General features: G+C 40.5%; 1 protein-coding gene across 1 annotated transcript in view; it reads right to left on the bottom strand.

The window, feature by feature from the left end:
- AKAP13 (A-kinase anchoring protein 13) overlaps positions 1-22570 on the bottom strand; it is a 333471-nt gene that overhangs the window by 150167 nt on the left and 160734 nt on the right. The window contains exons 6-7 of the mRNA XM_021099912.1: positions 5968-6166; positions 1704-4783 (exon numbers count right to left, since the gene is read on the bottom strand). Coding sequence (XP_020955571.1) covers positions 1704-4783; positions 5968-6166 — 3279 coding nt within the window. The remainder of the gene's footprint in view (positions 1-1703; positions 4784-5967; positions 6167-22570) is intronic.

Raw genomic sequence — 22570 nt, 5'->3', positions numbered from 1 at the left:
CTCCTTCCTAAAACCTTAAAATCTTAAAAATAATTTCTTTGCATCATTACTGTATTGTGGACTATTAAAAAATCAAAGTCTAAAAACTTCCTGGTTTCTGTCTTTTTTCATAAGGTACCTCTAGACACAAGCCTTATACAGTTCGTACTTCCTTGGGTTAATCTGACTACAGAGCCAGAAAGAGAAATAATTCCAGCCCATGTGGCCAAAGACGCAGCACCCAAATGAAAAGAACATAGCCAGGCATCAGCTTACAGCCACTCCCATTCTTCTAAAATGTCAACCTGCCAGGGCCCCCAAAATAGACTTGTTGTTGTGCCTTATTTTAAAAATTAGAGATATTCTTGTTTAAATTCTGAGAGAGCGGCCAACAAATTTCTGTCACGAACAATCCAAAACATTAATAAAACAGAAAGCCTAAAGTCACTAAAAATACTGCTAGGTTTCTGAAATCCCTCAACTAGAAAAATAGATTATAAGTGGTTAAAAACCCTTTATCAGCAAAAATGACCACTGTGTTTAAATTGCTCTTTTTCAAAACCAACTTCTTTCCTTATTCTTTTTGTTCATTTCTCTACATGTCCCACCCCCACATTCTTAACACATACTACAGTAAAGGGGTTTTCAAAAATTAGAACAGCAAAAACAAACAATAAGAATAAAATAGGTTTCTTACCTACAAGAGCCTAGGGCAAGCATGGAGATAGGTCCTCTGACTATACCTGGTAACAGGTGGTGGTCTCAAAGTGTTAATCAAACTGACCTTGAACGACTTCAGGAGTCAATACCGAGTCAGACTCCAGTTTGAGCTTCAGCCTCAACCCCCAATAAGAAGTTTTATTCAGATCGTTTATTTCCACTGAGCAATAGTGGTTTCTTTTCGCTCTCTCTGGACATGGTTACCCATAGATGGAACAGGCTGCTGTGTGAGCAATCTGCTCGGTGCAGCTGCTTCACCAAGATAAGCAGACACAACGTCTGCCCTGTGACAGCAGCTCAGCAGACTAGGCTTGGGCGGAAATCCTGCATCCTATCCCCTGTGCTGTGCAGGGTCCTGAATTCCCAGACTGCTGCCCAAGAGCAACAGGCAATGGAACTGGAGGTCTGCTCCTCAGGCAGGAAAAGGAGGGAGTTCCCTTCCCCCTCAGCCTCCACCAATGACCTAATACCACCATTTGGGATGCTGGGCCACTGGCTCAGAATGATACTTACAGCTGTTCATGAAACTACTCTGACTCTAAATTTGCTCAGGACAGAGACTAGAATGATAGGAAAAGAAAGGAGTTTCAGGCTTGATATTAAAATACACTTTTTCAACAATGTTTGTTGTGGTTCTCCAGAAAAAGGACTAAACCATGTGAATAAAAACATCTGCTAAATTCCTTTATCATTGTAGAACACCTGGGATCTAGCTGCTGTTTTCCAGGTTAGGAAAGTCACAATTGCTCCAGTGTGACAGACAGAGCATTTATAGGCTTTAAGCAATTAAGCCAGGAGTTTAGGATACAGGAAGCAGAATCTGTCCAACCCTGAGATGACGTGCCTCTCTGAGTGGTGCTGACTAGTAACCTGGCAACCTATCTAATGAATACAAGCCTTCTAAACAAAAAAGACCTATATTTTTACCAGCATATCACAGAGACTCTTAAGGGAATTTGCTTCTCGACCAGTTGATTTTATTTTCTGCTGTGCTTACCTGTTGTGGCCCAGATCCCAGGACAGGCGAAATAATCTTCTCTGGCTCCTCCCTTCCAGCAACGCATCCTGTAAGGTTCTCAGAGGCTTCTCTGCAAACACTGCCCATTGGTGGGGTCTCCGCAGGCTGGACAGCATGCGCCTTCCCTGGAGAAGCACTCTCTAGCTGTTCAGTCTCTGGGCCTGACTCGGAAGGACTGGACAGGAACACATGACTGATCTTCCCCTCTGTCATCAGTGCTCCCGAGGCCTTGACTCGCTCTATGACAGCATCCACTATACGACTAGCAGCCTCCTCGATAGAGCCTGCTTTCTCAGGCGGCAGCGCAACTTCAGCAGAGACAGCGCAGAGCACAGGGACAGCACCCCTTTCCCTGCCTTGGGCCTGGTCACCACGGCCTGGGGGCCCTGTCTCTGTGGGGGGATCTTTGGCAACAGGCTGCAGCGGGATGTGATACGCTTCCTCACCCCTCTGTGCCTCCTTGGAGTCGCCCAGACTACAGCTGCCACCTGCTCCCTCCACCTTCCCCTTCTCCCGGCCCAGTGGTTCCAGCTCTGGGATTGCGGTGTCCTCAAGACCAGTCACACCTTTGTCTAGTAAAGCTCCTGGCACACCCAGGATCATATTCTTCTCTGGGCTCAGTGAGACTGGTGGGATCGGCATGTCCTCGGTGTGATATGACATATCCTTTCTTCTGGCCCCAACGGTGCCTTGTAGGGCACTGACCATGGCACCATCCAACGCCACATTTCCACTCACCTCACAAGCAGTGGTCTCCTGGGACTGAGTGCTTTTCACTCCAACATCCAGAGCAGGAGACTGACTGCCGTTAAGAGTCTCAGACCCATCTGGTAACAGACTTGGCAATGGAGGTGAGCTGCTGTGCTCTGCACCCAAGGCTTCCTGGCTTGAGTCTGCAGCCAGACTTGCTCCTGGTAGCACCAGGCTCTGGGCAGCCCCACCTTCAGTCAGCAGTGAGACTGGTGGGGCCACTTCCTTGTTATGTTTAGTTTCTGCATTAAGACGAGCCAAGGGTGTGCCCAGTGAATTACCGTGCTGAGGAGCTCTATCCTCAGCACAGGCAGCTGAACTAGGTTCTTCACGGAATCCCAGGGCCTCTTGTCCAGGAGGTGGTATTCTCTGCTTTTCCTGCAACGTTCCTGCACAAAGGGTGTCTTCCTTAATGGAGGAACAGGTCACTGCTTTATCCTTGTCATCTGGTCCCCGAGCTGCAGGGCTTTCTATAACCACCTGACTTTCTCCTTCTTCAGTCAAAACAGAATCAGAGGCCAAAGTGGCCTGACCCGCATGTAGTAGTGAAGAGTCAGCAGCCCCCTCGATATTTAGGACTTCAGGGGCTGCTGAGAGGCAGGGATCCTCGTCCTCCCCACCAAGTCCCACGGGACTGGTATTCCCCATGCCAGGCTGAAGATCTAGAGCAGAGGAGTGTAGACACAGGCCTGTTGCACTGTCTTCTGGTGGCTGCTTCTCCGGATCATTCAAGTCTCCGTCTGGGCCATCTGTACAATCTGTATGTGGTTCAAGAGTTGCTGTTCCCTTTTCATTCTGGGAGGGGACAAGAGAAAGCGCGTCATCTTTGGTTACTGATTCACTGCCGGGACTGCCTGCCAGAGAGAAAGTCTTGCCTGATGTCCCTGCGTGGTCTGACACCCACTCTTTCTCAGCTTTGGAGACAATTACATGTGGATGTGGGACTACCTCAGGCATATCTGTTAAAGATGTTTCTAGTTTCAAATTTTCCCCTTGGCTTTCTTTATCCAAAACTTCGAAAGGACAAAAATCCACATGTTCCTGAGGGTTTCTCACAGGGTGAGCCTTTGGGCCTTCTGAGCAGCTGGCAGTGGGCAGGTGTGTGCTGGGCAGTCCTGTGGTGGTGCTTTCAGGCTTGGTAACTATGTCATCACGGTGTTCTGCAGCCAACACACCACTAGAAGTCACCATGTTCTGTTGGCATGTGGAGGCAGCACAAAGTTTATCAACTCCAGTTGTAGAACAGATGGGTGATATATTGTTTTGGCTTTGAACATGAGATGAATCTGTTTCTGATTTCTGGTTTAGTATAACGTCTTTTTGTGGGCCGGTAAAGGTTAAATCAGAGGGTAACACTGCCACACACGTGCCTGCTAAGGGAGTGTCAGGTTTGAACCCTTCTGAAATCTCGTCTTTTGCAGCAGTTAGAATTAACTGAGAGTTCTGAGCTCCTGGAGTATCAGTACTCTCTTCACAACTTCTAGACATTTCAGTTTCTACAGTTTTTTCAGTGGCAGTTTCTCCATTACTAACTGCAAATAAAGACTCAGCAGGTTTGTCAGCATCCAGGGAACCTGCAGCAGAGACACCGTTTAGAACACTGGCTTTATCCACAGGCTCATCTGTGACTTTTAGGTCAGAGGCTCCGGCTGTGCTGATACTAGAGTCCTCAGATCCTTCCTTTGTACTCCCCTCTACTTCAAGCATATTGGTCTGGATGGTGGCATCTGGGTTCATGAGACCAGGTTCCATTTCCCCTGCAGTCTCTGGGACACAGGCATCTGATGAACTAACCACTAGTTCACCTGCAGAGAAAGGTTGGGCTGTGCCAGGCTTCATGACCACGCCTCCCTGCAGGACACTGACTCCACCGCCTGGAGACTCCTGGTCCGTGGCCACTGCTGAAGATTTTGTTCCAGTGTCTTCATTTCTGATTCCACAGGATGGAAGACCTTCTGTGCCCTTTCCTTTGCAATCAGGTGTGCCCTGAAGGCAGCTGTCAGGATCAGACATAGTCCCAGAGTCCACAAAAGGTGCCGGCTCCACCTCATCTCCTTTCTCCGGGCTTTTATTTTTCTTGCTACAGAAACAGTCTGAATTGTCCTCCTTAACTCCACTTGATAAATCAAAGGAAGTTTCAATCTGCCCCATTGTGCTCCCATGGCAGCACTGAGAGCTCTCTGCATCTTCAGGAGAAGCATGCTGCTGGCTGACTGGGGGCTCTGATGCACAGGGATGGTCACCGGGCAGACTTGAAGGATCCTCTGCTGTCACCATTGAAGGCTTAAGACTATCCATCTGCTTCAGGTTTGTTTTCTAGGAGGAAATGGAAGATATTTTTTAAAAACTGTCCAGTGGAAAATATGTCACCTATAAGCAACAATTCTGTTGGTGAGAACTCACTGGCATTCCAGCCCTTCTAAGATCACATGAGAAATCAACCTAAGTAAACACAAATAAATTCTCTCTTGTTCTTGACATCAATTCCCCATGCCAGGCTGAAGATCTAGAGCAGAGGAGGATTTCCTGTAAATTATTCCCATACCTTACAGGTGGCTTTGGCATCTGCAAACTGCTCTTTTCATCCAGTAAGAAGAGCTCTAAAGGAAAACCTGACCTTTTGGCAGTCCCTTCAGAGGAAAATAAAGTGAGACCTGTTCTGGAACAAACATGATTCAGAGAGGCAGAGGCAGGTGCATCACACAACCTTGCTATGGAGTCTCTTGGCTTGCTGGTCACAGAAATAAAGCCTGCTCCCAAAGAAGCCTCAGGCATTGAGCTGACCCTAGATGCCCTTAAATGAAATTACTGCCGAGCTTTTTCCAAATCAAGTCAACTCTGAAATAAAATGGGTGGAAAAATTATCTAAACTTAGTCGTTCAGATGTTATGGCCAAGAGCGATGTACCCATATGACGTTTTTATTATCCATAATAAATGCAACCAGGGAGTCTGTAATGTTTTTATGTCTGGCAACAATTTTATCTTGAAGGCTTGAGTGGATTATAAAATCTTTAATTTTTTAGTGATCTTTTTACCATACAACTATCAATTTAAATATAGTAACACAATCATCACTCATTGAAGTAGCTGTGAAAAAGCTCTATTTCTGAATAAATTTGGTTCTTGTTCTTTAGCAACAACCTTAGAAACTGTTTAGCGCTCTTCATTTTATAAGGTTAAACCAACAAATTTATAGTTATACAAATTTCCTTTTATGCCAGGAAACTTTAGTTCTAGTTGTTGTATCTTTCTGTATCTACAATGTGTGCATTTTTCATTGTTTTAAAAGCCTGGCAAAAACCAATAAAAAATTCTGTCTCCCGCTACAACCCCGATGGTAGCTCTGCCTCTGTCAGTGGTAACATATAACACAGATAAAACTACTTTACAGGTTTCACAAGCTGTGAGGGAAACAGCTTTATGTTTCAATCACAACGACGTTCATTAAGAGGTGGGGAGAGGCACAAAAGCACTGAAAATGGAAATTTTCTTCCTTACCATTAGCTGCTGTTGGATGTTCATAAGTTTAAAAATATGTCCAGTGCAACTATCTCCAGGAAGCGGGGGTTCTCGGTGTGATTCAGACTCCAAGGTTAACGTATAGACATCCAGCTCTCGGTGATGCCTCACAGAACAGTCTCCATAACGGATTTCATAGGATAAGCTGCTCCAGGAGTCTGGTTCTCCAGCATTCTCCCTGGAAATAAGCAAACTCTGGTTAATTTACGTGTGTGTGTGTGTGTGTGTGTGTGTGTGTGTGTGTAATTTATACATAAATTACATATATACACTATTATCACATAATATATTAATATATAATACGTATATTCTGCGTCCCATAGGTTTAACCCTTGAGGTCTCAGGTAAAATTTTTAACTTTGATGTTCTTTGAGGCTCTGCAGCAGAAATTTGGTTTGTACAGTTTCCCCAGTAATTCAGGCATCTAACTCATTGTTCCATCCTCTTCACCAGAGATCATAAATGGATTAAATGAAAACTACAGGATTCCTTCCTAAGGATCTTCTTTTGATCAAGATAAAGAGAAGACCAGGATTCTAAAACAGTTAATATTATGCCGACAATGAAATAATGAAGAAATGTAAGGAGGATGATTTTAGCTTGGTTTTCAAAAAAAAAAACACAAAAAAACAAAAAACATGGCATTCTCTTAAAATGGGTTATACCATACGCTAACTGCAGTTGATGATATCGGGACGGGAAGAACTAATTACTTGCATCCATGTAAGGACACTCCCATTTTTGTTAAAACAGGTGGAGGAAGCACCCTCAAATTCTCAAAGTTGATTATACAGAGAAAAACTAATACTATGCTTATCATACTAGTCAATATAATTATCAAATCCTATTCTGAATGAGGCACTTAGTTCCAAGAACTTTAAGTTTTAACTTTTAAAGAAATGAACAATTTGCTCAATTCACATCACTACATTATAGATATATCTCGTATTCAAATAAAGCCAACAAAGGCATGGGTATTTAAAAAAAAAAAAAAAAAAAAAAAAGGCATTTCTGGGATAGGTCTCAATCTCTTTATGTGGTTCTAATAAACCAGTACCCCGGTAAAGTAGCTCAGATTCTAGAAGAAGGCAGAAGGCTGTGTCTGAGATCATTATCATGTTGTTGTTTCCTTTATTTTTCTTTTTACTTTTCTGGTTGCCCCAAGGCATATGGTGTTTCCAGGCCAGGGATCAGATCTGAGCTATAGTTGCAACCTAAGCCACAGCTGCGGCGATGCCAGATCCTCAACCCACTGTGCCAGGCTGGGGATCAAACCTGCGTCCCAGGGCTCCCAAGATATTCCCGTCCTGCTGTACCACAGAGGGAACTCCCATTATTATGTTTTAAAATAGAAGAAACTAGAGAATTAAGACATAATAGACATGCCAACTGCTGACAAATATGAAAAGGAAACATTACTTCAACTCTTTCTCCAGTGTTTTGTCTACTAAATCATACCTGTCAGTCCTTAACAATTCACCAGAGAATCACTGGAATTCAAAAGCTAAAAATATCTATAGTTTAACACCTATAACAAACTGGAGAGTCACACACTGGCTGTAACAATTAAGGCTGCTTCAAAAGAAAACCAGTACCATTTTCATACTCAACAGTGACTCCTCCAACAGTTGCTTAAAATGAACTTAACACATGCTGTGCTAAATGTTTTACATATTTATCAAGCTGCTCTACACTGAGTAAAGTGATCTCAAATAGAAAAGTATCTGTACAACAGTCGCTCAAAAGTTCAATTAAATGACTCAGTTAAGAAGCCAATAAGCTCTATCAAATGAGGAGAAGGCAACGTCTCTGTAAGGACACTCCAATTTTTAGCTTTGGAGCTCGGGTTGACATTGTCGTTAAACGGTGATATAGTTCATTCCCAGCAAATGGGGTTCTATACCAACCCCACCACTATTAATTCTCAAACTGCTTCTTTTCTAATACCTAAACCTTGAGAAATTCCCTCTGTAACCAACCACTAACTATTTGTCTACCTCTCCTATGCTCTTCTTCCAGAGGAATGTGCTTTTGCTGCCCAGGCGCTAATCCTTCGATCTCCAAATTCATCATCCCTGTGTATTTTTGTTGCTTCCTAGACCATCCAAAAACCAAAGACTAGTCAGTGCAATTATTCTCCCACTGGTTTCCAAGAATATCTGCTGCTGCTGACACTCTTCAAACCTATTTCGCCTGTAGGTCTGGGTAAACCCCACCCATTCAGCAAGTATTTATGGTACCAGTATTCTTGGTGCTGGTGATACAAATCCAAATCCTTGTCCTGCTTAAGCTTATAAACTTAGCAAAGGTGATAAAAGCAATCAAGATAAATACGACACTTAGTATTTTGGAAGACAGCAAGTGTGGTGGAGAAAACAAAGCAGAGATGAGGGTTGAAATGTTAAATGTGGGGGTCAGGGAAAACCTCACTGAGATGACATTTAAGCCAATATATTTCCTCCTCCTTATCCGGCATTGTATAAAACCTTTAGAGGGTCCACTAATAAAATGTGGCGAAGCTCTATGAATAAGATTTATTGCAAGATTAAAAACAATAGTGTTAAAAATTAGAAACAACCAAACCAAGACAGTAATTAGTGGGCTGTTTGGTAAATTAAAGAACAGATGTACTGACTCTTACGTGGCTATTAAATACAGCTGAAATAACACTTCAATAACACTGCATCTATATTCAGCAAAATAAAAGGGAGAAAAATCTAAGTATAGATAGGTAAAATACACAAATAAAAATAGTGTCAGGGTGGTTGGGTTATAGGTTTCCTTCTCTAGGATTTTAATTAATGTTTTAAATAATATTTTAAAGTCACCCTTCTGCCAGGCCTTGCTGCTGCACTGTAATGCTTTTTATTCATGTGTGTTAACCCATCCCTATGGGGGTTACCAAAACATTCTATAATTTCTTCAAAGGCCCAACATGAACCTCTCCTACTTCATTCTCAGGTGACCTTTTCTCCCCTATTGGTGAGAAGCTTGCGGCCATCTAACATGACCTAACTCCATCTTCATCCACCAGAAAACGCCTCTGTCCGTCCCCTCTTAACTTCAGGATGCCTCTCTAAACAGTGGGTTGCTCTGTTTCCTCCCACCCTCCTTAGATATCTGATTCAGTAATCATCCTCTGGATGCCTCTAGTTTTCCACCTGCTTCTGGACTAGCTCCTTCCCCATCTGCCTACAAGTACAATGAAAACCTCAGCAGTAGACAAAGCAATGACAGGAAAAAGGATTCCTGCGGTGTATGACAGAACCCTGCAGACCAGCAGTCTGCTGAGGAATCTGGACCCCAGGGGATATTTGACAATGTCTGGAGACATTTTTCATTGTCATGGGGGAGGAAAAGCAATGCATAGGACAGCTCCCTGCCACAAAGAAATCATCAGGCCCAAAGTGTCAGGAGTGCTGGTGTTGAGAAATCCTGCTATAAACCCACTGAACCACTTTCTGCCTGCCCTCCCCATCTTTCCACCTCCTTCCCAGCTATTTAAACAATTAAAGGCTTTGCAATTTGGCCCCTGCTCCCTTCCACTGCTACTAAACTTCTCTGCCACAGGTCTCCACTGACAAAATAAATCCCCAAGTCCAGCGGCTTTTCCTTGCCCCCACTGTCCTTGAGTTCCATATAATCTAAAGATCGTGACCTGACTTTTGAAATTTATTCTCACTCGTCAACCATAAAGAACCATCCTATTCATCCACTGTTTTCTCTGACTTTTTTTTTCTTCTTCCCACTTCTTAGATGTGAACATATATCACCTTCCTCAATTTGGTCTTCTCTCATTCATCTTTTCCCACAGCCCCAGTTCACCTCCCAAACCTCTCTTTCTAGCCTCAAAGTATCCCTGAGCTACTGCCCCACCCTTTGACTCCTGGATAAGCATCCTTACCAGGACTTTCAGTGGGCTTTCTCAAATTTCAAAACTCTTTATTTTATTATTTTATTTTGTCTTTTTAGGTCCACACCTGTGGCATATGGAAGTTCCCAGGCTAGGGTCGAACTGGAGCTATAGCTGCTGGCCTACACCACAGCCATAGCAACACAGTATCCGAGCCGCGTCTGCAACCTACACCACAGCTCATGGCAATGCCGGATTCTTAACCCACTGAGCAGGGCCAGGGATCAAAAACTCAATTCTACATTCCCCCACTCCCCAAAGCAGCAGCAACTCCAAACTTATTTCCATAAATGAAACCACTGTTATCCCTAGTAACACCATTCCCCTTGCTCAGAACATTCTGTTGATATTGTGTTTGCAATGCTTCTCCCATGCAACACCTTATTTCAATTCCTATATGCACTGCTCTAGTTCAGACTTAGAATTATCTGGACTCTTGCAGCCACTCTTGTGACAGCCTAACTGCCCTAGAATATCCATCACTCTTCGAGTCTACCACAAGTCACTATTTTAGAGCAATAACACACAAAAAAGAAAATTTTAAAGTAAGTCATTCTCTTGATCAACAGTTTTTCTCTGTGAAACAAAACTCATTGTTGTTCTTTTTGCATTGAGAGTGAAGCATGTACTGTGTGACCCCATACCACCAAGGCTTTCTCTCTTAAACATTCTGCAGAGCAGCCTAGATCTACTGTATGGATATATAAAGCAGAGAGCCACAGAACTTCATGGCCAAGGCCACTCAGCTAATAAGCAGAGCCAGAACTACAACTCTCTCTTGCCACTCAATTCTTGGTATGTTCACAGGCCATGCTATATCAGCCATGCTTCTGCAAGGTCAGCAACATCTCTGTATTAAAGCACTGATGTTCTTTTCATAAATTAATCTTTTTATATCCTATTCTGCAGCCCGACTGTACATATGCATTTCTCAAGCACACTTCGTTAGCCAGGGATGCCAGCCTATCCAAAACCCACCTTCTTCCACAGTCTGGTTTCCTGATCTCTTTTTTCACTCTTCTCCCTGCAAACACAGAATCTTCTCTCCCCTCCGAATACACATCTTATTATATTACTCTCTTGTTGCTTAAAAACAAACAAAGAAACCTCTTTGGGCTATTTAATAGTTTATTTATGTTCTTATCCTCCTCACTAGACTACAGGCTCCTTAAGTGTGGGAGGGTGTCTCTTAGAACTGCAATTTACAGAAGGTTTAAGACAAAGTACAGAATACAAAAGTAAGAGAATATGAAGAATTTCTCCTTATTACTAATTTTTTTGGCTTAGTAACAAATGAAAATATGGCCTAACATTTTGGGGTAAAACTACACATCTCCAAACAACAGAATCTCAAAGCATAAACATGCGCACAGAAGGGGAATGAGGAAACTGAGATTGATGAGCATTTCAAATTGACTTCCAACACAGAAATGAGGACTCAGCTCACTATCTGCTTCCCTTCCCTAAAAACATACACATATATCCTGTCCTTTCCTCCTCATAATGGTTATAATTCTGGTTGCATCAGTGTTCGGTGTCTGCCTCCTCATGCAGCCAGAACTGTTGTCCACAGTTGATCCAAGTAATGTGCTATGATTACTTTTCTTCATACAACTGAGTTTTTCTAATTACTCCTAACTAGAATCTTGTTTGTATGGTCTTCTCCCACAACGTGATATCCAAAGATCATTCAATGAAACATTTACTGAACAGCTAAATGGGAAGCACTGTGCTAGACGTCAGGGCTACCAGAAAAAGCATGATTACCTTTCTCAGGGATAAATGTAAATACACATCCTAAGGTAAAACGTATATTACTGTGAGATGGTCAGTTTGGCTTCTTGGTGCTGCCGTCACCTCCATGGGAACAAAAAGCCAAAAGAATCTTATGGGAGTTTTACCCTTATGAGAGTGGCATTTTATACACTAAATTTACCATATTTCATCAAAATTGCAATGCTATCATTGCTTGTAAAAGTAACATCATTTTACATACTACTAAGATGGGGAAAAAAAAAAAAACCTCGTGAATTAAATTTTGATACAAGTTGGGAAAATGTACATCTTAAAAGAGGTAACACAAAAGTATAAACACAGTCAACTATCCCTCTGGATACTGGTAGGGGTGATATAAGCAGTTCAAGTGAACAGCCAGCAGTTCAATGTGAACATCTGCCTGGGGTCCCCAAGCCTGCAACAAATGGACAACAGGTACAGGAGAAAAAGCAGCACAGACACTCTATATAGATTTCAATGAAAAACACCCAAGACACTAGTGTTTAAACCTTTAAGTAGCTAAACAGGTTCAAACACAAACCTTAAGGAGAAACAGAGTTACTCTGGTGATGGGGCCAGGACAGGAAAGGAAAGGCCAAGTCCAGCCCTCCCTCCATCTTCCTTTCCCCCTGGGGGCTCATACCTAGACCACATGGAGTGGATAAAAAAACATTCTGTAATTTCCAAAGTACAGATTTTCTTTATGTACCACATTTCCCATTTCAAAGGCATTTTCCTTGTTTAGTCTTCTTTGCACTTGTAGAATAACTACTTGGCATTCTTGTCATTAGAAGCCTTTTGTAGGTCCACAGTTAGTAATTAGGTTGTCCTTCAGCCTTGTGTTTTTGTCAAGGAGAGGACTATGCCTGGGTATCTAAAATTTACCTTAGAAACACACACACACACACAGAGAGAGAGAGAGAGAGAGAGAGAGAGAGAGAGAGAGAGAGAGAGAGAGAGAGAGAGAGAGAGAGAGAGAGAGAGAGAGAGAGAGAGAGATCTTACATAATCAAATCAAACCTGGCAGGACCAGAAAAGCACATCCACAAATGCAGTAGAAATTCTGGTTATTTCAGTTGTTGAATCGAGAGGCGCCGTAGCCTCAGCTGAGGCTCCTTAAATAATGACTGAAAGGGAGATCTGTAGATGAAGGAGTGTAAAGGCTGCAGGAAGGTTTACAGAGATCTCTACTACCTTACATTTTTCACCCCTACGAGGACACCACCACTTTGAAGGGAGGAAAAGGTATTTTTGCTGCCAATTACGCCAAGTGTGCGGTATAGACATTATTTCATTACTATGACATCGGATGGCACTGGGGTCTCTTAGGATTGCTTAAATTGTTACATTCAACCAGATCCCAGAACAGACTTCAAGACACAAAGAGTTGCCGTCATGACTATCTGGAAACTTTCAATCATCCTGTCAATAAGGCAATTTATATTGTTTTTAGCCATTCTTGGGCTGAATTTTATCTTGAGTGCCTGGCAGGACACAAAAGCAGTGTCTCTCTTCTGAGCTCTCAAAGACTGTTGCCCCACACTGTAACCTTCTCTCCACTCACCTGTGACCCCTAGGGAGGACCTTCTGACTTGCTGGGTCTCACTACCCTGTTCCATCGCCCAACCCAATGTTATAGGTACTCAAATATTTGTTGGGATTTCACTCCCAGGCAGAAGGGTAGAGAGATGCTTCTATTATCCTCAAGATGTTTACGAATGGTTTGAGATCTCTAAGAACTCACTCTCTGTGAAGGAACAGATAACCTAAAGTAGCAGTAATTTTAGTAAGACCCAAGACAGTGACAGTAATGTCTTAAAAGGTCAAGCTAGTTAGTAAAGGAGACTAAAAAGCCATGACAACTGAATTCAATGTATGATAAAGATCAGGAGGAAAAATCATTGCTGGAAAGGATATTTTTCACTGCTAGTGAAAAAATGAATATAAACTATGTATTAATCATATTAATCTTATATCTGATTTTGATAACTGCACTGCTATAAGAATATGCTGAAATATTTAGGGATAAAGGGGCATGATATTGCCAACTTAATTCTCAAAAGAGTTCAGTAAAATTCTAATTCATCTAGCTACACATGCACAGATAAATCAAATATAAGAAAGTGTTAACAACTGGTGAATTTAGATGAAGGATACACAACAGTTCACTATGTTATTCTTGCACTTTTTCTATGAGTTTGAAAAACTGCACAACAAAAAAATATAAAATACTAATTTTTAAAAAGTAGCATTGTTCGATGACTACCAGTACCTAAGGCAGAGAAGAAACTAGTATTTGGGTACCTACTAAGAGACAGGCACCTTGATATATCATACAATTTAACTCTCATATCAGTCTTTCAGAGAAGTGCTATTCCTAGTTCAGAGGAAAGGAAATTGTGACTCAAAAACATTAATTCATTTGCTCAAGATATAACACACCCATCAGACTTTGACAAACCTCATCTCAAATAACAAATTTTACCAACTTCCAAGAAGTGAGAACTGGTATTAGATATGTACTCTCTTTGAGTATGTAACATGGTTTGTAAAAAGACAGAAAAGAGTTGCTGTAATAATTAAAGGGGACAGAAAACAAAGTAATAATGTCTGTAACCCAAGAGGCAGTCAATAAACATTAGCACAATGAATAGGTAAGGAGTAACAGATCTGGATCCCTGTTGCAGGACCATCTAATGCTGCACTGCTTCATGTGGAAAGGGGCTGGACTATACTGGAACTCATTAGGTGCCACAGCAAGAAGTATTGAGGGTCACCTGAAGGCAGCATGGAGCAAAGGGCCTTTAGGGAAAACATTTCTTCACAAATTAAAACAACTTCCATCCCAGGCAGAATATCTGCCAACACACAAGCATCCTCTGATGAAAAGTTCTAAAGTCTGACCCCTGCCGAAAGTTACTCACAGAATGAGCAAATCAACCACTGATGAGACTCTGACCAAGTGCAGGTAGGACAAATGGCACAGCCCACATTCTCATTACTTAGCTATTTTCACAATGAGCATATTCTACTCACATGAAGGACAATATGAACTTGGGCATTTGTTCCTTTACTCTTCTTAAAATATGACACACCCAACTTATTCACCATATTTTCCGTAAAACTGAGACAAATCAGAAACTATCTTTTCCTAAGAAAAAATATTCTACCCACCATAACAAATCACCAAAATTTATCCAATTACACTGAATTCAGATTTCTCCAGAGGATAATCACTGGGCAGCATGATGCAAAAAGCATGGATGCTGAAGTCTGTGTAGAATCTAATTTATACCATGGTTTGATCTAAGACAAATTATTTAGCTTCTAGGAGCCAGAGTTTTTTCACCTGCTTTTTAAAAAAACTAGAAATAATATTAGCTTTCTTTCTTTCTTTTTTTTTTTTTTTTCTTTTTAGGGCCACACATGAGGCATATGGAAGCTCCCAGGCTAGGGATTGAATCAGAGCTGCAGCTGCCAACCTATGCCACAGCCTACGCCACAGCCACAGCAATACGGGATCCAAGCCGCATCTGGGACCTACATCCACAGTAAGCTGGATCCTTAACCCACTGAGCGAGAGCAGGGATCGAATCCACATCCTCATGGATACTAGTCAGGTTCTTAACTGCTGAGCCACCACAGGAACTCCAACATTAGCTTTCTTACAGAGTTGTTTCAAGGATTAAAAGATATGTGGATAAAGACAGTCATAAGTATGTGTGTGTATGTATGTATATGTGTATATATATATAGGAGACTAGAAAGAAAATCATTAAATATTAGGTTCTGTTTCCTCCAACAAGCAAGGGGTACAACCATAACCAGTCTCTTTTATTGCTAAATTTAATTATTTGACAAGGTTATCAAATATTGAGCTATGTGTTTTATATTTATTCCTTTAACTATCCTGTGAGGGAAGATATTATTACCCCAATTTACAGATAAAATTGAAACTGTGAGAACTTTAATAACTTGCCAAATAGTCTGTTAAGCCAGAATTTAGGCTAACATTCTAAACCACAACACAAAACTACCTCTGCTGCCTATTTTGCACTAGAAAATGGAGACTAATGAAACAAACCAAATATTTGTAATATATGTACTTGGGGAGGGGATCTAAGCATTAGAGATGCAAGTTCTATATTGTGTACTATGGCCATGGGGTATGGTCATTTTTCTCTCTTGCTTTTCACTCTGAGGGGCCACCTGGGCTCTCTTACTCCATGGTTTCATGACTTCTGGGATATCCTGATCCTCTAATAGCTAGAGTTCCATATTTTCTGGTGTCACTTTATTGCACTGCTTTCAAGATCCTAAAAAATAATTTTTAATATCCTACCATATTAGTTACATGTATCAATAGCTAATAGACTAATACCCACAGAGTCGGTAAAAATTAAAGTTTACACTAGACTGACATCTAAATATTTATTGATATGATCAAGCTACTTAGTTACTGATTCTTTCTTAATCAGGTTTAAGCCACCAACCTGATTCAACAAATAACTTGGGAATTAATTTTCAGATAAAATGTTAGGTCTGATTTCCCCACTAAAGCAAAGTTCGTATCTAAACTGCATTTCAGAACTACCTGGAGAGCTTTTTAAAAATCCTGATGTCCAGATTACATCACACCTCGCACCAATTAAATAAAAATCTCTAGGGGTGGCCCGGAGCCAGTAATATTTTTGAAAGGTTCCCAGGAGATTCTAATGTGTAATTAGAATCCTCATGTGATTCTAATGCACAGCCAAGGTTGTAAAACATCATATTAAAGAAACCTTCAGGTGCCAATTCATTTAAAAAAGAAACGTATAGTTAAGGCTGACAAGACTGCAATGAATACTGGGAGTTGTTATATACCCTTTGACCTAATTATACAATTCCCTGGAATTTATTCTATAGTTTAACAGAAGTGAAAATCAATAGGGAAAAAAACCAAGGCTCACTGAAGCATTCATTAATTTCCAGTTTTTTTTTTTAAAGGTTAAAATTAACATTCAATATCAAATGGTTTAAATACTCGTGATAAGCAAAGTATTTCAGAGGGCCTCAAAATACGAAAGACCAGAGAAACAGATGAGTATCGTGAAGTGAAAATATCAGAAGACCAAATGGAATATCAGCTGCAACTACTTAAGAAATTTCATGCAACCTGGGAAGTACTGTGTGATAATGACACAAACCTAAGGTGTGGTGACAACATGTGAATGATTTTGTTACGCATAACTTGTTTAAAAAATATGTTAATGTGGAGTTCCTATCGTGGCTCAGTGGTCAACGAATCCGACTAGGAACCATGAGGTTTCAGGTTCAATCCCTGGCCTCACTCAGTGCGTTAAGGATCCAGTGTTGCCATGAGCTATGGTGTAGGTCGCAGATGTGGCTCGGATCCCACGTTGCTGTGGCTCTGGCGTAGGCCAGCGGCAGCTACAGCTCTGATTCGACCCCTAGCCTGGGAACCTCCAATATGCCGTGGGTGCGGCCCTAGAAAAGACAAAAAGACAAAAAAATAAGTAAGTAAATAAATAAATAATTAAAAATATTAATTCTTCCCTCCCTGTTATCATTCTTGCTTCTGGCCTAAGTCAGAAGACAGAGACTGCTTAGTGCAGGTGTCACCAAGAGCTACTGCAAGGGAACATGGAGAAATAAAGCACAACACAGAAGTCTGAGCTTGGATTCGGACAGTTACATTTAACTCATTCCCAGAACAATACCAGACAGTTCAAACAGACCTTCAGTCAAGAAACAACCAAGACAGACCAATCTCTACTCACTCAAGTAATGCCCTCCCCTCTCTCAGCACTCTCGCTCTCAGGTGACTGAGGGCAGCTAAGTAAGACAGAGATTCCTATTGAAGTATTACTTGGATTTATAAAGCTAGATTGATCTCACACAGACTTATGATTCTTCACCTATTTCATGACAGTTACTAGCTTAATAACTACTTATGTCCTCTGCCTACAAAACACTTGTTACTTAATGAGAATGAGAAACACAGGCATAAAAGAATTATTTTGAAAGGGAGAATATTATCACTGTTGACTAAAATTAAATTCTCAGATGGGGAAAGAGAGAGCTTACAAAATTACCTGAAACTTGGGAAGAAAAACAGTACTGTATAAAGTAACTTCAGACTGATTACAGAAAAATGATCAGGAAGGAAAGTCCAATATCCAACCACTAGAAGAGAGATAACACATCTTCAAAATGCTAGTTTCTTTAGCTTTCTCATGTAGCCAACACATAAAACAAAATCAAAGAGCAACCCTATGGTTTACCAATTCAAATATCCCAGTCATAATGGAGGGAAAGGAAAGCACATCTGTGTTTTCCTGCCTTATTTCTGAGAAGCCTTTGAAACACAATAATGACAGAAAGATTAAAGAGCTAAATATATATCCCAAACTCCGATGTACTGGTAACCATTACTATCAGTTGATTAACAGGCCTCCAATCTGTGAAGATTCCATGATTCTATAGATAAGCTATTTGTTCTACTTTACAAAAACTAACAACTTTGATCACAATGAAATCATCATTCTGTAAATGAGCTTTTCCAGTTCAGGAAAAAGAAAAAGAATTAGTTTACGAGGGACTCTCATCTTCAGGCATGAAGTTCACTTGACAAGTTACTGTTATTAAAATTTAAGAACCCATACTTAACAAGTTCAATAGGCTTCTAATGATCTCGTATATCTGTACAAACCCCACTGCCCTTATTCAGAACTTTTCCTAATTCAATTGATAAAATGGATTAATCTTATTTAGAAGCAGTGAGACAAGTAAAATGGATCAAAATAAAGGGACAATGTCTCTCACAGACCAGATGTGACTTCTTTCAGGTCTCTCTCCTCTAATTTGTTACTTTCACAGAAACATTTAACACTGATCTACTATCCCTGATTAGTGCACTGTACTGTAAGCAGATTAAATGTGTCAGACAAAAACTTCTCAAACTATTTCATGAAGGACTAGATTTTTTTTTTTTAATTTCCAATTCAGCATAGAAGGAAAAATTCTAAAAATTCCTAGGGACAAAATTGAAATTTACAAGATACTAAACTTAAGCCCAAAGTTTTAGCAGACTCAACAGATATAAATTTACACTGCCAAATTACTAAACACATATTCTCATTATTCTTTATACTTCTCTCATCATGGACAGTGACAAAGAGCAGATCAGCCCTGATTCAGGGTCTGCCTCATTTTGAACAGCAGTGTGTTATGAGACCTCTCCAGACTGCCACATTTTACATTCTTAACACCTACAGACAGTTTTTCAAAGTGCTTCCATTATAAATATCATTTGTAATACTCCGTGACAAAACTGATGTTCTGCAATACAGACGGAGAACAAAGTTCAGGTAAAGCAACCAAGGTTTCACAGAGTTAAGGGATGAATGAGGGACAAATTACAAGTTTTTTATTCATTCCAAGCAGTCTATTCCTAAACAACTCAGCACAGTAACTCAAATAGATTAATGAGCTGAAAAACAAATAAAAAACTAAAAGCAAAATGTTCCTTTAGATTACCTTTTTTAAAAAGGTACTAAGAAATACTCTACTGAACACTCATATCTTAACCAACAAAAATCACTTTCATATGAGCACATACTGTCTAAAAAGGTATGTTTATACAAAGATCCCAGAAGATATTTACAGCATAAACAGAGAAATTTGTGTAAGTTCAAAATGAAAATCTAAATCCTAGCTAAATAGGAGGAAATTAGGTATTATACATAGCAATTACAAAAATACTATTTCTCAATATATGAAAATGTATAAGCTCTGTACAAATACTTGTTTTCAAATGTTCATACAGGAATTTTTCTATTACCAAATAAATCGCTTCCAAAAGTCCATCAAAAAAGATAACACTACAGATGAGATGCATTGTTACAAAGGCATTCTACCTGGAATTTGGTCTTCTCTATCATATTTCAAGATATATTTCAAGATATCTTTTTAAAAAATTTTTTCAAAAAATTAATGGTCTAGGTTACTTTTTTCATTTAAACAACAAATATTCATGCAGTATCTATTATATTCCGAGGTGGGAGAAATATATTACTGAATAAATAAGACAGCTAAGGTTGCTACTCTAACAGAGCTTATAGTATGAAGGGGTATGAACACCATTCGAGGTAAGCGCTTCAAAGGAAATAAAACAAGGTGCTTACGGCAGAGAATTCCTTGGAGTGGAGGAGATAGTGGCTTCTGTAGACAGGTGTCAGGAAAATCTCAGAGGAGATATGACAACTGTTCTGAATCATATAAAAGAGCTAGCATGTGGAGCTACTAGGACAGAATGTATCAGGCTATGAGTACAGCAAAGGCACAGAACCTGAGGTAGCAACCAGCTGGCTGGTGTGGCTAGGGCCAGTGTAGCTGTGCACAGAAAGCAACAGAAATAAAGAGATAAAGGGAACGTTATGCAATGAGGTCTGAGAGTTGCAGAGTTCAGGTCTCACAGAGCTTTGCAGATCACGTAGGAACTAGGATTGTATTCTTAGTGGGGTGAAAACATACTAGAAAGAAGGCAGCAAAGGGGAAAAAAACAAAAGAATGAAACTAATGAGTAGAACGGCACCAGGTGAGTATTACTTTTAATCCTCACAACCACTTTGAGGCATGGGCCAGTATATTTTTATTTTTCATGTGAGGAAACTGAGGCTTAAGGAGTAAACTGCCCCATTCACAGCTAACAAGTGAAAAGGCCAGAATTTGTACCTAGATCTAATTTCAAAACTCTGCACATCTTTATGCTACCAACAGTAATGATTATCCTCTAACAGTTTCAAACTATAAGCACACATTCAAATTATGCAACTGTAAGTCTGATATATAATATTTATCAGAAGCTAATCCTGTTATCATACATTTTAAATAGTATCCACAGCAAGTTTTTAACTGTAGAAAAACACAAATTGAGTGGCTATTCCTCAGAGAGGGAGTTACAGCATCCAAAGTGAGTATTCACGGCTGACGCCAAACCTCAAAGTTTATGTATGTGGTACAACAAAATTCAGTAAGCCCAGGGTGGACTTCAACTAATTTCCCAGCGTTTCAGCTGTTATGCAACAATCAACAGCCAATCAACCTCTGTTTTCTTACCTAGTCTAGTATGTTGCAACTTAAGAAAAGCTCAATTTGATACTAACATACATGTAAAACCCTGTCAAATCAACTGCAGGGGAAAACAATTTTCCAGTAGTAACGACACTAGTCGTTCAGGAGGAAGCTCAAAGATATGCCTTGTTGAGATATAGTAAAAAGCCAGATCAAACGGCAGAGAAGAAACAATCAAGGTCAAGAATGCAGCTGTTCAGAAGCTGATACTCACTTACGGCTGCCCAAGCACCATGAATATCGTAAGCCCATCCTATCTGGGTCCTGGCTTTAAGAGCAGAGAAAAACCACCAGGTCAGCCCTCCCAAAAGGCATGTTTTGCTGAGTCTACTTCTGACAGGAACTGTAGCACCTAGTTCCTTATTTAAGGGTTACTGCAATGTCTTCCATGAAACCACGTCACCCTAACAGTGCCAAACCTCAAGGAGTTCTACAAAATCAACCACAACTCCACTGAGATGGAGTGGGAGAGCCTAAATGCCAGAAAGGGGGAGGGGGAGGGAGAAGGGAAAGGAAGAGAGGGAAGGAGAAGGTAGGAGAGAGAGGGGATTCACTGATTCACCTTAAAATGAATAGGAAGCTATTATTACCTTAGGTGCTTGTAGGGAACTCATTGCTAGACTAGTTATGCATTCACACACATGCAGATTCACTAGAGAAAATTTTAGCACTGATGCTCTCAGTTTTTGTCTTCCTTTTTTGACATAGTACTGAGACTCTTCCCTTAACAGCTAGAATGGCAATAGTACAATGCAAAGAAGGAAGATAAATTGAGCAACTACTATGTTTGGTACAAATTCTATGTTGTTAAATGATTAAAAACAAAATTCTTATAGGGCAATGTTTAGAATGTGAGCTGGAACGTCAGGCAGACTTGGTTTGATTCCTTACTCTGACATTACCACCTGTGGGATCTTGGGCTATTTATTTAAATTTCTCTGCAGCTCAATTTCCTTATCTGTAAAGTGGGAGTACTAGGTTCACTGTAAGATTAAGTGAACCTGAACGCAAAGTGTTAACATAGTGTTTGGCTCTTCCAAAGTCCTCAGTAAGTTGTATGTATATGCAACACCAGGGCTGGTGTAATTCTAGTGAGCAAAACAGAAGGTAGTTTCTGAGTAGGAGATATTTTAAAAAGGGGGGGAGGCACAGGGACCTTGTTTGTGGGGTAACTGTCAGATGATTCCCTCAAATCACCCTCCCACTAGAAGAAAGCAGGGCTCTAATGCCCTGCTGTTTCAAGGGAGAGTATTACTGCTGCAGATGAGTCTGACCAGGAAAAAAATACATCAGAAACTGGATGGTCGTGCAAAGGGACGTCATACTCATATAAAGCTGAGTAATCATCTTATTTCCACTGAATCTTCATTCCTAGCTCTCCAAATAAAGGGATGTCCCTAAGTCCCTAAGAACTTTACAAGAATGCTCTCTTTTAACCCTAACAGACCTATGAGGTACATGCTGTCATTTCGCATTTTACAGATGAGGAAACCAAGACTCAAAGATGATAAACAGTAGGGATGCACTCAAGTTCAACTTTGCCATTTTTAAGGCCAAACAGTTGAATGCCTACTGAACGTTTATGTGGTCAAGGATCAAGTACACAATTTAAAGTACAAATCTCCTTAAACGCTTTTGATGCGAAAATTCTGAAGGCCAGTTAAAGCAAAAATGCGTACTTACTGTAAGATTAAATAAAACACTACAACAATTAGTGATTGTGAAAACTGTTAATGCTATGGACAATACAAGAGT

The sequence above is a fragment of the Sus scrofa genome, chromosome 7 (genome assembly GCF_000003025.6).
Source record: "Sus scrofa isolate TJ Tabasco breed Duroc chromosome 7, Sscrofa11.1, whole genome shotgun sequence".
In the NCBI taxonomy this organism is placed as follows: Eukaryota; Metazoa; Chordata; class Mammalia; order Artiodactyla; family Suidae; genus Sus; species Sus scrofa.
Note: the sequence above shows the minus strand (reverse complement) of the source record. Positions and strands in the feature narration are given on the sequence as shown.